At 40.3% G+C, this 14,478-nt stretch overlaps 1 protein-coding gene across 1 annotated transcript; it reads right to left on the reverse strand.

Annotated features, from left to right (window-relative positions):
- Window positions 1-415: 415 nt before the first annotated feature.
- LOC116355346 (zinc finger protein 2 homolog) lies at window positions 416-12,391 on the reverse strand. Its single transcript, XM_031798741.1, has 2 exons — window positions 11,815-12,391; window positions 416-2,717 (listed from the first exon to the last, which is right to left on the reverse strand). The coding sequence occupies exons 1-2, from the start codon at window positions 12,086-12,088 to the stop codon at window positions 1,390-1,392; spliced, it is 1,602 nt and encodes a 533-aa protein (XP_031654601.1). The 5' UTR covers window positions 12,089-12,391; the 3' UTR covers window positions 416-1,389.
- Between the last annotated feature and the right edge of the window lie 2,087 nt (window positions 12,392-14,478).

Below are 14,478 nucleotides of genomic sequence, written 5' to 3' on the forward strand. Positions count from 1 at the left end.
GTACAACCCTAAAGATGTAACTCTACTACACTTCTTGGATTTCTTGGATTTTCTCCGTCCGGGTACTATATTTGAAATACAATTGACCTTAAGGCCTGGGGGGGGGGGGTCTTCCTTGTATGAGAGGTGTTTACTAGATTTATTGAATAAACATTCTTCCATAAAGTTTGAGTGAAGCAAGGTGGCTGACTAACTGTTGATGTTGAAGAAGCTTTTTGTCCACTAGATTATACGTTTCAGTGGCAGAATCACCTAAAAAACGCACATCGCCATCTGCTGACTGGAGTTGGTATCGCAGTTGAGAAAATACTTTGACAAATAGCTTCAAAGCGACTGCCCCTAAAAACCAATGACTCCCTTTGAAAACGGGCGATGTGGCATCAGAAACATTTATTATCGTGTAAAAATGTACTACAAAGTGTAGCTAAATAGGTCATTTCCACTCAGAGCGTGACGTCGAATTATGGGCGATATCAGGTCTGTCTGTTGTGGCTGCCATTTCGCCCCAAAATAGTCATCGCAAATTGGGCTGTGTATAACTATGTAAATGTCACATGGACAAGGTGACTTTCATCAATATACACTCTAAAAAGTAAAGGTTCCTGGAGTATCCTTTAGAGGTTCTTCAAATTGAAGCTGTGGAACCCCTAAAAGTTATTTGAAGAACCTTTTGTGGGAACCCCTATAAGTTCTTTGAAGAACCCCTTATAATGGTTCCTCGAAGAACCTCCCTCCATTATAACAATATTGGCTTAAATATTTTTTTATTTAGTGGCACCACAAATGTGAATTAATATTTACAAAGCAATTACAAAAACACATTACAAAATTGCAACATTTCTGCAGACATGTCAGACCATAATAAATTTACTTTGTATAATGCTTTTAATGACATTTAAATATCTTTTTAAATAATGTACAATAAAAACAAATTAAAAATTAATCATAGGTAAACTAACAATATTGTAGACTTGATGCTAAATGCAGATTTTTCAACTTTAGTGTGTATATCATATTCACTTAGGAAGTTTGCCATCTTTGTGACCGGCCCTGGTAACTTCACCCCAAAACACTGGTAACATCACCCCAAAACACAAAAACTTAAATTTCTCAAAAATGTCAGAAAAACTAAGGGAAAATAAAAGAAATACAGCCCTAGCAGAGCCCCAAGTCCCATGGGGACGTCCTCGAGGGCGTGGATGTTCTCCCCATCAAAGGCCAGCAGGATTTCACTCTCCTGCTGAAATGGCATTTTGGGTTCTACATTGTGACATTAAGATACTCCTACTGCAATGTTAAAACATTCTACATTGTGACATTAATTAATGATATCATGAAACAACTCCATGTATGTATTTTCTGATATTTGATCAGAGATCTTTTATCAGATTATCTCTGGTCACAGCTATGAGATTTCTCTACTGTGTGTGTTCTCTTGTGTACAGTCAGACTGCCAGATTGACCAAAACTCTTCCCACATTGATCACAGCTATAAGGTTTCTCTCCTGTGTGTGTTCTCTGGTGTTGAGTCAGCTTGCTAGATGAAACAAACCTTTTCCCACATTGACCACAGATATAAGGTTTCTCTCCTGTGTGTGTTCTCTTGTGTAGAGTCAGAGAGCCAGATGAAGTACATCTCTTCCCACATTGATCACAGCTATAAGGTTTCTCTCCTGTGTGTATTCTCTGGTGCACTGTCAGATCACCAGAATTCCTAAAACACTTCCCACATTGACCACAACCATAAGGTTTCTCTCCTGTGTGTGTTCTCTGGTGTAATGTCAGACAGCTTGATGTAACAAAACGCTTCCCACATTGATCACAGATATATGGTTTCTCTCCTGTGTGTATTCTCTGATGTAGAGTCAGATAGCCAGATGTAGTAAAACTCTTCCCACATTGATCACAGCTATAAGATTTCTCTCTTGTGTGTGTTCTCTGGTGTAATGTCAGAGAGCTAGATGTAACAAAACTCTTCCCACATTGATCACAGCTATAAGATTTCTCTCCTGTGTGTGTTCTCTGGTGTAATGTCAGAGAGCTAGATGTAACAAATCTCTTCCCACATTGACCACAGCTATAAGGTTTCTCTCCTGTGTGTGTTCTCTGGTGTAATGTCAGCTGGTCAGATCGAACAAAACTCTTCCCACATTGATCACATATATACGGTTTCTCTCCTGTGTGTATTCTCTGATGTAGAGTCAGATAGCCAGATGTAGTAAAACTCTTCCCACATTGACCACAGCTATAAGGTTTCTCTCCTGTGTGTGATCTCTGGTGTTGAGTCAGCTTGCTAGATTTAACAAAACTCTTCCCACATTGACCACAGCTATAAGGTTTCTCTCCTGTGTGTGTTCTCTGATGGAGAGTCAGAGAGCCAGATGTAGTAAAACTCTTCCCACATTGATCACAACTATAAGGTTTCTCTCCTGTGTGTATTCTCTGGTGCACTGTCAGACTTCCAGATTGTCTAAAACTCTTCCCACATTGATCACAGCTATAAGACCTCTCTCCTGTGTGTGTTCTCTGATGCATTTTAATGCCTGATGTGGAGGTGAATCTCTTCCCACAGTCAGAGCAGCAGTGAATTCTCCTCCGTGTGGGTCTCTGCTGGTGTTTCTTGAGGTGTTCTGATGTAGAGAGACTCTGCTCTGCCTCGTCAGCATCATGATGTTGTTGAGGCTCCCCAGAGGACCCACTGGAGTCCCGTCTCTCTCCTGTGTGAACAACAAAGTCAGATAGATGGTTAAAGGCCCACAACAGAGGTAATCCACTGTAAAAGGTGATACCAACAGCGTGGTCATGATGTTGTACAACAATTGATGTCTGTAATGAATGTTAAAATTATTTGACAATTGTCTTAAAATGAGCAACAATAGTCATATTTTGTCTTGTTTCACATTAGTAGTAACATTGATGATTGTAGACTAGAAATAAGTTATTGATGTTGTTGAAATCCTAAGCAGTGTGCCAGATGACTTTTGGTCTCCAATATAGGCCCCTTTCTGTGGTTAATAAAATTGCAGGACAAGGGCGATTAGCACACAAGTTGATTGCAGAAACACCTCCCTGCTAATGAGGAAACCGATAGTTATGGATGTAGTATATCTGCCTGGAGCAAAAATGGTGAGCAAAGATGATAGTTTTTCACAATGTATTCTGAATGTGAATGGGGGAAAACGCAGGGGAGTAATCTCCATTTCCAGGTTGCTTATGAGTACATTTCACACTACTTTGGATTATAATTGTAAGGCTCGTTTGAATGTCCTGCTTAATATAATGTTTGCTACAGTATTAAGAATTATGTGTAATTATTGAAGAACTGCGTTAATGACAGTATACATTTGGGTGTTGCTAATAAAGTTTAGATTTCTTTGTATTTCACCTTTATTTAACCAGGTAGGCCAGTCGAGAACAAGTTCTCATTTACAACTCCGACCTGGCCAAGATAAAGCAAAGCAGTGCGACAAAAAAACAACAGAGTTACATACACTTGGGATAAACAAACGTACAGTCAATAACACAATAGAAAGTGTGTGCAAATGGAGTAAGAAGGCACTAAATAGGCCATAGTAGCGAAGTAATTACAAATAAACACTGGAGAGATGGATGTGCAGATGATGATGTGCAAGTAGAAATACTGGTGTGCAAAAGAGCAAAAAAAGTCAATAAAAACATGGGGATGAAGTAGATAGTTGGATGGGCTATTTACAGATGGGCTGTGTACAGCTGCAGAGATCGGCAAGCTGCTCAGATAGCTGATGCTTAAAGTTAGTGAGGCAGAGTCTCCAGCTTCAGTGATATTTGCAATTTGTTCCAGTCATTGGCAGCAGAGAACTGGAAGGAAAGGCAGCCAAAGTAGGTGTTGGCTTTGGGGATGACCAGTGAGATATATTTCCTGGAGCACATGCTATGGGTGGGTGTTGCTATGGTGACCAGTGAGCTGAGTTAAGGCGGCCTAGCAAAGACTTATAAATGACCTGGAGCCAGTGGGTTTGGAGACGAATATGTAGCGAGGGCCAGCCGACAAGAGCAGTGGTACATTAAGCTTTGGTGACAAAACGGATGGCACTGTGATAGACTGCATCCAGTTTGCTGTGTAGAGTGTTGGAGGCTATTTTGAAAATGACATCACTGAAGTCAAGGATCGGTAGGATAGTCAGTTTTGCGAGGATATGTTCGGCAGCGTGAGTGAAGGAGGCTTTGTTGCAAAATAGGAAGCCAATTCTAGATTTAATTTTGGATTGGAAATGCTTAATATTAGTCTGGAAGGAGAGTTTACAGAACTCAGAACCGTCCAGAGTAGTGATGCTGGACGGGCGGGTACGGACAACGATCGGTTGAAAAGCATACATTTAGTTTTACTAGCGTTTAAGAGCAGTTGAAGGCCACGGAAGAGTGTTGTATGGCATTGAAGCTCGTTTGGAGGTTTGTTAACCTTTTTGGGATAGGGGGCAGCATTTTCACTTTTGGATTAATAGCGTGCTCAGAGTGAACTGCCTCCTACTCTGTCCCAGATGCTAATATATGCATATTATTATTAGTATTGGATAGAAAACACGCTTAAGTTTCTAAAACAGTTTGAATGAGGTCTGTGAGTATGGCAAAAACCTGAGAAAAATCCAACCAGGCAGTAGGACATCTAAGGTTTGTAGTTTTTTAAAGCTTGGCTTACCGAATACACATTGAGAAATGGATAAAGTTGCACTTCCTACGGCTTCCACTAGATGTCAACAGTCTTTAGAAACTTGAATGAGGCTTAAAGGAGGGGCTAATGAGACCTCTGAGTCAGTGGTCTGGCAGAGTGCCTTGGTCTCATGACGCGCGCTCCCGACAGAGTTACCTCTCGTTCCAGTGCTTTTCTTCAGACAAAGGAATTCTCCGGTTGGAACATTATTGATGTTTTATGTTAAAAACATCCAAAAGATTGATTCCATACAACGTTTGACATGTTTCTAAAGGACTATGACGGAACTTTTTGAGTTTTTGTCTGGACGAAGTGCCTACGCCTCATGAAGATGGATTACTGGGCTGAACACGCTAACAACAAGACAAATTATGGACTTTATGGAAATTTATGGAACAAATCAGTCATTTATTGTCAAACTGGGATTCCTGGGAGTGCCTTCTGATGAAGATCAAAGGTAAGTGAATATTTATGGTGTAATTTCTAACTTCTTTTGACTCCAAAATGGTGGATATTCCTCTGGCTGTTTTCGGTTCTGAGCGTCGTTCTCAGATTATACTTTTTCAGTAAAGTTTTTTTGAAATCTGACACAGCGGTCGCATTAAGGAGAAGTCTATCTTTAATTCTGTAAATAACAGTTGTATCTTCTATCAATGTTTATTATGAGTCTTTCTGCAAAATCACCAGATGTTTTGGAATCAAAAAATTACTGCATGTAACGCGCCAATGTAAACTGAGATTTTTGGATATAAATATGCACATTATCGAACAAAATATACATGTATTGTGTAACATGAAGTCCTATGAGTGTCATCTGATGAAGATCATCAAAGGTTAGTGATTCATTTGATCTTTATTTCTACTTTTTGTGACTCCCATCTTTGGCTGGAAAAACGGCTGTGTTTTTTTGACTTGGCTATGACCTAACATAATCATATGTTGTACTTTCGCTGTAAAGTATTTTTTTTTATTTTGTATTTATTATTATTATTATTTTTTTTTTTTTTTTTAATCGGACACGATGGGTAGATTAACAAGATGTTTATCTTTCATTTGCTGTATTGGACTTGTTAATGTGTGAAAGTTACATATTTCCCAAAAATATTTTAGAATTTCGCAAGCTGCCTTTTCAGCGGAATGTTGTCGAGGGGTTCCCTGCCCTAGAAAGGTTAACCTCTCTGGGATCGTTCGGGACGCTAGCGTCCCACCTCGCCAACAGCCAGTGAAAGTGAAGGGCGCCAATTTCAAAACAACAGAAATCTCATAATTGAAATTCCTCAATCATTACAAGTATTTTACACCATAAAGATACACTTCTCGTTAATCCAACCACAGTATCCGATTTCAAAAAGGCTTTTCGGCGAAAGCAGAACATATCATTATGTTAGGTCAGCAACTAGTCACAGAAAGTATTCAGCCATTTTCCAACCAAAGAGAGGTGTCACAAAAAGCAGAAATATAGATAAATTAATCAATAACCTTTGACGATCTTCATCAGATGACACTCCTAGGACTCAATGTTACACAATACATGTATGTTTTGTTCGATCAAGTTTATATTTCTATCCAAAAACCTGAGTTTACATTGGCGCCATGTTCAGAAATGCATCCAAAACATCCAGAGAAATTGCAGAGAGCCACATCAAATAACAGAAATACTCAAACATTGATGAAATATACATGTTTTACATAGAATTAAAGATAAACTTGTTCTTAATGCAACCGCTGTGGCAGATTTCAAAAAAGATTTACAGCAAAAGCATAATATTAAATAATCTGAGAAGAGCGTTCAGTCACAAAAGCAAGCCACACAGTTACCCGCCAAATTGTGGAGTCAACAAAAGTCATAAATAGCATTATAAATCTTCACTTACCTTTGCTGATCTTCGTCGGAATGCACTCCCAGGACTCCCACAAGAAATGTTTGTTTTGTTCGATTACGTCCATATTTGTCCAAAATACCTCTGTTTTGTTCGTGTGTTTAGTTCACTATTCCAAAGGCACAATGCCTCACGCTGCACAGTAAACAACTGATTGGCCACAGCCTAGTCCACTTGTTGAAACAGCTCTTATTCGACCCCCTTCCACAATAGAAGCCTCAAACAACTTTCTAAAGGCTGTTGGAATCCTTGGGAAGTGCAATCTGGCCCCATAGACTCAGCATATTGGATAGGCAATCACTTAAATGAAACTACAAACCTCAGATTTCCCACTTCCTGGTTGGATTTGCCTCAGGTTTTCGCCTGCCATATGAGTTCTGTTATACTCACAGACATCATTCAAACCGTTTTAGAAACTTCAGTGTTTTCTATCCAATACTACTAATAATATGCATATATTAGCATCTGGGACAGAGTAGCAGGCAGTTTACTCTGGGCACCTTATTCATCCAAGCTACTCAATACTGCCCCCCTGTCACCAAGAAGTTAACAGTGTCCAAAGAAGGGACAGATGTATACAGAATGGTGTTGTCTGCGTAAAGGTGGATCAAGTAATAACCCGCAGCAAGAGCAACATTGTTGGTATACACAGAGAAAATAGTCAGCCCGAGAATTGAACCTTGTGGTACCCCCATAGAGACTGCCAGAGGTCCGTACAACAGGCCCTTCAATTTGACACACTGAACTCTGTCTGAGAAGTAGTTGGTGAACCAGGCGAGTCAGTCATTTGAGAAACCAAGGCTGTTAAGAATACGGTGATTGACAGAGTCGAAAGCCTTGGCCAGGTTGATGAAGACAGCGACACTGTATTGTCTCTTGTCGATGGCGGTGTCATGACGTTGCCCTCTTTGAGTACAGCGAGTACCATCCCCCGCTCTCTGCTTCTACAACCAGACTACTGTGGTCAGAGGTCGTAAATGCCTTAGAAGACCCTGCCTCATGGCCACACAGTATTAGAGATAGGGTAAACTTTCACAGAGGACAAAGGAATTGCTTCCACCTCACAGAAGTCAAACAAATGTCATGTTCCGGAGAAAGTATAAAAGGTCGGTGAAGAATCCAGCTATGAACTAGTCCGTTTGTTACAACTTTGGGAAGCTCATGGAAGATGGTGTGGCCACATTACCATAACGCTGTTTACATAATAGCCTCAGATATGAGGTTTACATCTAATTGTTGTATAAGATGAACGAGTGAGTATGATACTGTTTGTATAATTGTGTAATATGGTTGTGGACTGTTTAATGAAGAAAAATACAATTCCCTTTTGATTTGAACTAAATCAGAGGACCGCCCCTGAGCCCGGTTAGGGTCAGGCCTCCTGGGACAGCCCCTTTTCTGCCATTCTGAATAACTCCCAATTTTGAGAAATTATCAGTAGACCATGTTTTTCTCCATTAGGGGAGGACAAAGATTGTAGACCAATGTTGAATCTTTTAACCATACCACGTGGTTAAACTCTTAGACTATTGATACCGACAGAATAAGAACAAGTCTTTGATATTGATTACTAGTCTGCAGCTAGGAATTCGGTATCATTGAACGCAAAGAACGACAACCGCCGAAACATCCATTCTATAACGAATGTCACTTTGAACTATCCCCTCTAACCAAGACAGGGAGAGAGACGGACAATTCTACAAAATAAAGACTTTTCACCAGCAATCAAGACGACAAACTGAGCGTAAATATATATATTGATTGCAATTGTTCGCGAATGAGTGAGCGTTCATGTGTAAGGGATTAGCATTTTAATTGTTATAATTAACTCTGTAGGGACTTCTTAGTCGACCTCCATTGCCCCTTTGTCTAACAAGCCGCCATGCCGGTTCAGCCCACTTGGGCACATTCTATCATTTCATGTAACCATATTTACTTTTTGTTTATGCATTTCTGTGAATTACTTCGTAATAAATAAATAATTTAAGACAATTGATGTATGGATGCCTCATAGTGAAGACTGGATTCGTGCAGATAACCAACAATTTACAACGTTTGGAATGAGACTAACGTGAGGTAAAATAAATAAATCATTAATCAGAAGACTTTTGATCAGATATGAAAATATCTGAAAGGTTATATTGGGAAATTATAACTTTGTAATCTGAATACTTTCCTTGGTGCCCCAACATCCTAGTTAATTACAGTTACATGATTATTCAGTTTAATCGAGTAACTAATTACAGAGAATCTTTGATAAAAACGAAGTCTTCAGTTTAATGATAGTAAAGACACAACAGCAGTTATGATATCGTTTAGTACCTTGATTTTGGCTGAGGTGCACTCGTGACCAGCTCGGAAACTGGATTGGACAGTGGAGAATTTACGGTGGGATTCAGAAATGGTCAGTGATCTGTTTGATAACTTGCCATTCGAAGACTTTAGAAAGGTAGGGCAGGATCGATATTGGTCTGTAACAGTTTGGGTCTAGAGTGTCACCCCCTTTGAAGAGGGAGATGACTGCGGAAGTGTTCCAATCTTTAGGAACCTCGGACGATACGAAAGAGAGGTTGAACAGACTAGTAATAGGGATTGCCACATTGGCGGCGGATATTTTGAGAAAGAGAGGGTCCAGATTGTCTAGCCCAGCTGATTTGTACGGGTCAAGGTTTTGCAACTCTTTCAGAACATCAGCTATCTGGATTTGGGTGAAGGAGAATCTGGGGAGGCTTGGGCAAGTAACTGCGGGGGGTGGGGAGCTGTGGCGGGGGTTGGGGTAGCCAGGAGGAAAGCATGGCCAGCCGTATAGAATTGCATATTGAAATTCTTAATTATCGTGGAGTTATCGGTGGTGACAGTGTTTCCTAGCCTCAGTGCAGTCAGCTGGGATGAGGTGCTCTTATTCTCCATGGACTTTACAGTGTCCCATTACTTTTTGGAGTTAGAGCTACAGGATGCAAATTTCTGTTTGAAAAAGCTAGCTTTTGCTTTCCTAACTGACTGTGTGTATTGGTTCCTGACTTCTCTGAAAAGTTGCATATCGCGGGGACTATTCGATGCTAGTGCAGTACGCCACAGGATGTTTTTGTGCTGGTCGAGGGCAGTCAGGTCTGGAGTGAACCAAGGGCTATATCTGTTCTTAGTTGTAAATTTTTTGAAAGGGGCATGCTTATTTAAGGTGGTGAGGAAATTACTTTTAAAGAACAACCAGGCATCCCAGTTTAGGTCACCTAACAGAACGAACTCTGAAGATAGATGGGGGGGCAATCAATTCACATATGGTGTCCAGGGCACTGCTGGGAGCTGAGGGGGGATCTGTAACAGGCAGCAACAGTGCAAGACTTATTTCTGTAGATCATTTTTTTAAATTAGAAGCTTGAACTGTTTGGGCTTAGACCAGGAAAGTATTACAGAACCTTTTAGTCCATCTCTGCAGTAGATAGCAACTTCTCCCCCTTTGACAGTTCTACCTTGACGGAAAATGTAGTTGGGGATGGAAATTTCAGAATTTTGGTGGCCTTCCAAAGCCAGGATTCAGACACGGCAAGGACATCAAGGTTGGTGGAGTGTGCTAAAGCAGTAAGTAAAACAAACTTAGGGAGGAGGCTTCTGATGTTAACATGCACGAAACCAAGGCTTTTACGGTTACAGAAGTCAACAAAGGAGAGCGCCTGGGGACACGCAGGGCCTGGGTTAATCTCTACATCACCAGAGGAACAGAGGACTAGGATGAGGGTACGGCTAAAGACTATCAGAACTGGTAGTCTAGTGCGTTGGGAACAGAGAATAAAAGGAGCAGATTTCTGGGCGTGGTAGGATAGATTCATGGCATAATGTACAGACGGGTATGGTAGGGTGCGGGTACAGTGGAGGTAAACCTAGGCATTGAGTGATGATAAGAGAGGTTGCATCTCTGGAGGCACCAGTTATGTTAGGTGAGGTCACCACATGTGTGGGAGGTGGGACAAAAGAGTTCTCTGAGGCATGATGAGTGGGACTAGGGGCTTCGCAGTAAAATAAAACAATTATAACTACCCTAAACAGTATACAAGGCATATTGACATTAGAGAGACATAAAGTGAGGCATAAAGCAATCAGAGGTGTTGACTGGGAGAGCTAGTTAAGACAACAACGGGTAAGACAACAACAACAGGTAAAATGGCAATAAATGGGCAGAGAGGGTCAGTTAACTACACACAAGGCCTGAGTTCGAGGCTGGGGCCGACAGATAAACAAAATAAACAAAATGGAGTGCCGTGATTAATGAACAGTCCAGCAGGCATCAGCTATGTAGCCAAGTGATCATAGGGTCCAGTGAACAGCAAAATATGAACCAGGGAAGCCGTTTGGTAGTCGTTACAACGCTAGCCGGGCGCCTGGCTCGAGGCTAACTGGTGCTAGCGTCGGGACAAGGGCATTAGCCACTATAGCCACTCCGGTGCGTCCAGGAGGAGGAAGAGATTTTTTCTGGTGGTTAGGCTATCTTGATCTCTGGCTCCCGAGTTATTTGTGTGTCTTAATTATTTAATCAAACAGCGTGCTTAAAGCCTCAGACCAGTTCAGTACATATAGTTGATTTAATTAAAACACATGGGGTGTGTCTATATATGGAAAAATACACGTTATAATATTTCTACCAATCGGTTGGTAGAAAGAAAAGATGATTCTTGGTTGACCCAATATTTGTTTTAGTTGGGGCCCTAGTGCATTCATTAAGTTCAGACCGCTTCCCTTTTTACACATTTTGTTACGTTACTTATTCTGAAATTAAATAATTACATTTAAATGTTTTAGAAATGCTTGAGACTCAATTAAATCAATTAATCATGTTGAGGATATACAGTGTTTGTCTACATTTACTGATAAACATTGGAGTAAAAAAAGCTTATATTTTGGGTTCTGATGGGGTATGACAGTTGAACTAAGCTCATGAGGCATTTATAAGTGATTTCTTCAAGAAACAATGGGTACAGATCATTAATGTTTTAGTCCCAAAATGGATGTAACAACTGCTGATTGCCTCTTTAAGACTACATATTGGGCTATATCTAATAGCAGAAATTGAGGACTACAGTATTTCAGGCATTGTCATTAGATGCATTTGATCAATTGTTCACGTTTTGTTGATGGTCCACTCTTGATGTTCTACATGTTACAGTGTAGCTTCAGCCATTCCTACAGAACAACATTAAAGTGTAAAACCCCTTTACTGCATATTGGTTCAATGATTGCAGAGACGGTACTTACTGGTGTTAAACAGATATCCAACCTCCTCTTCTTCCTCCAATGTGACAGTAATCTCCCTCTCCTCCTCTTTCAGTCTGAACGAGTCTTCCTCTTCTTTCACTGAAACGTCTTTCTCTTTTTCTTTCACGTTAACAGCCTCACCCTCTACTTGTTTTACTGTGACATCCTCCTCTTCCTCCTCCTCTTTCACAACAATGTTCAGCCCCAGAGCTTCTTTCTCCGTCCAGCAGACACCCTCTTCTTTAACAGGAGGGGAGTATTTTTGGGAGTTCATGGTCGGGGATGTTAGGTAGCTATCATTAGCAACTAGGCCAGTGCTAACTTAACCAGTCAGCTACTATAGCTGACTAATACAAAATAACGTAATATTAAATTAAATAGGTTAACAAGTAGATACGACAGAAGTGTGTCTAAAACACAGTAGCTAATATAGACCGAAAGCGTATAAATAGCTTGAATCTTTCGGCTATGTTGGCTATCAAGCTACAGAGGTGGTTGACGAGCTGTTTCTGAAGAACCGTCCACTAGATTATACGTCACGCTAGCAGCGTCGCCTGAAAGACGCATATCGCCGTTTGCTGCCTGGAGGGGAAACGCAGTTGAGGATCATATTTGATTTTCAGATAAATAATATTTTTAATGGATTTCATTAAATAATACCATTATATTGAGACATACAAAGACAGGAATGTGTTGTTTAATTAGTGCAAATAAAACATGTTTACTACAGCACATTTAAGGCAGTTTCATTATGTAACACTAAATCTAAATATGTAGCTAGCTACTGTAGGTCTATACTGCTCCAACATGGTGTAACAATACATCCTGTAGATGTATATAATGAACAGACTAGGTCTATACTGCTCCTACATGGTGTAACAATACATCATGTAGATGTATATAATGAACAGACTAGGTCTATACTGCTCCTACATGGTGTAACAATACATCCTGTAGATGTATATAATGAACAGACTAGGTCTATACTGCTCCTACATAGTGTAACAATACATCATGTAGATGTATATAATGAACAGCCTAGGTCTATACTGCTCCTACATGGTGTAACAATATATCACGATGTTAACTACCGTTCAAAAGTTTGGGGTCACTTAGAAATGTCCTTGTTTTTGAAAGAAAAACACCTTTTTTTGTCCATTAAAATAACATCAAATTGATCAGAGATACAGTGTAGACATTGTTAATGTTGTAAATGACTATTGTAGCTGGAAACGGCAGATTTTTTATGGACAATCTCCATAGGCGTACAGAGGCCCATTATCAGCAACCATCACTCCTGTGTTCCAATGGCACGTTGTGTTAGCTTATCCAAGATGATCATTTTAAAAGGTTAATTGATCATTAGAAAACCTTTTTGCAATTATGTTAGCGCAGCTGAAAACTGTTGTGCTGATTTAACAAAGCTTTTGTAAACAGCGTGTGGTCCATCTTGTTCTTTATCAAAGCTTTTGTAAACAGTGTTGTTGCATAACAATCAGGCAGTAGAACAACAATAATCATCACCCTCTTGACCAATCTTCCCCTTTTAATATTGGGTTTGATTCAGACCCTGACAGTGTACCAGGTGGACAATAGGTTTGATTCAGACCCTGTCAGCATGGCCATAAATTTATTCCAAGATCAGTAACTTATAACCACAGAACCACCTCACCCCTTTCATGCATGACTAAAAACAACTAAGTATTAGATTTACTGCCCTGGGGCCTGTTGCACAAAAGTAGAATTAAGACATCCGGGATAAATGACTCATCTGAGCTCAATGAAGCCAAAACATGTGCGTCCAGGCTTAATTGGTTGCACAAAGACCAAGCCAGGATGAGCAGACACGGATTCATTAAGCCAGGTGAAACCAATCCTGGATAGGTGCGCGCTCACGGCTCACTCAAATAGACCCCGCCACAGATCACAGATTAACTGATTTACCATGGCAACTAGAGCCGCGTACTTTTCCCCGTCGGAAGCACAAATCCTCATGGAGGCATACGAGGAGGTAAAAGATATAATTAAGAAGAAAGGCAACACCGCCACAGTGATAAAGCAAAGAGAAAAAGCGTGGCAAAGTATTGCAGACCGCCTGAATGCGTAAGTAGTGCACAATTACACACTCACCGCTCCGCTGAAACATCACAATTACAATTCAAATATTTAATTCACATCTCCAAAAATGCAGTTGTACTGTAATTATGAAACGGTACATTTTTTTATTGAAATGCACTGCAGATATGAGTGAATTGTGTAAAGTAACTCCATCACACTGTATAAAGCTATGATACATTTTTTGATATTTTTACTGAAAACAAGACAAAAATACCAAGTAATTTTTTGCATTGTGACTCCATTAAATGTGTGTGTGTGTGTGTGTGTGTGTGTGTGTGTGTGTGTGTGTGTGTGTGTGTGTGTGTGTGTGTAGATTAAACATGAACGGGCCAAAACGGACATGGCAGCAGGTCAAAATCAAATACAAGAACATTCTGCAGAATGGTATGGTCCCTGACTAATATTTAACAAAGCACAAGCATATATTGTACCCAGAAGGTGCCTGCTCACACATTGTCTGTACTGTTTTAGCAGTGAAAAAGAATACCCACAGACAAGGCACGGGTGGTGGGTCACCAAAGGCTGACCTTACCCCAGCAGAGGACA

This window comes from Oncorhynchus kisutch, linkage group LG20 (assembly GCF_002021735.2).
Source record: "Oncorhynchus kisutch isolate 150728-3 linkage group LG20, Okis_V2, whole genome shotgun sequence".
NCBI classification, from domain to species: domain Eukaryota; kingdom Metazoa; phylum Chordata; class Actinopteri; order Salmoniformes; family Salmonidae; genus Oncorhynchus; species Oncorhynchus kisutch.

Bases quoted from the DNA above. Each gene is read 5' to 3' on its own strand.
- LOC116355346 (XM_031798741.1), bottom strand. From the start codon at position 12,088: ATGAACTCCCAAAAATACTCCCCTCCTGTTAAAGAAGAGGGTGTCTGC. The intron at 2,718-11,814 runs GTAAGTACCGTC...TTGTTCACACAG, and splicing joins TGGATATCTGTTTAACACCA to GAGAGAGACGGGACTCCAGT.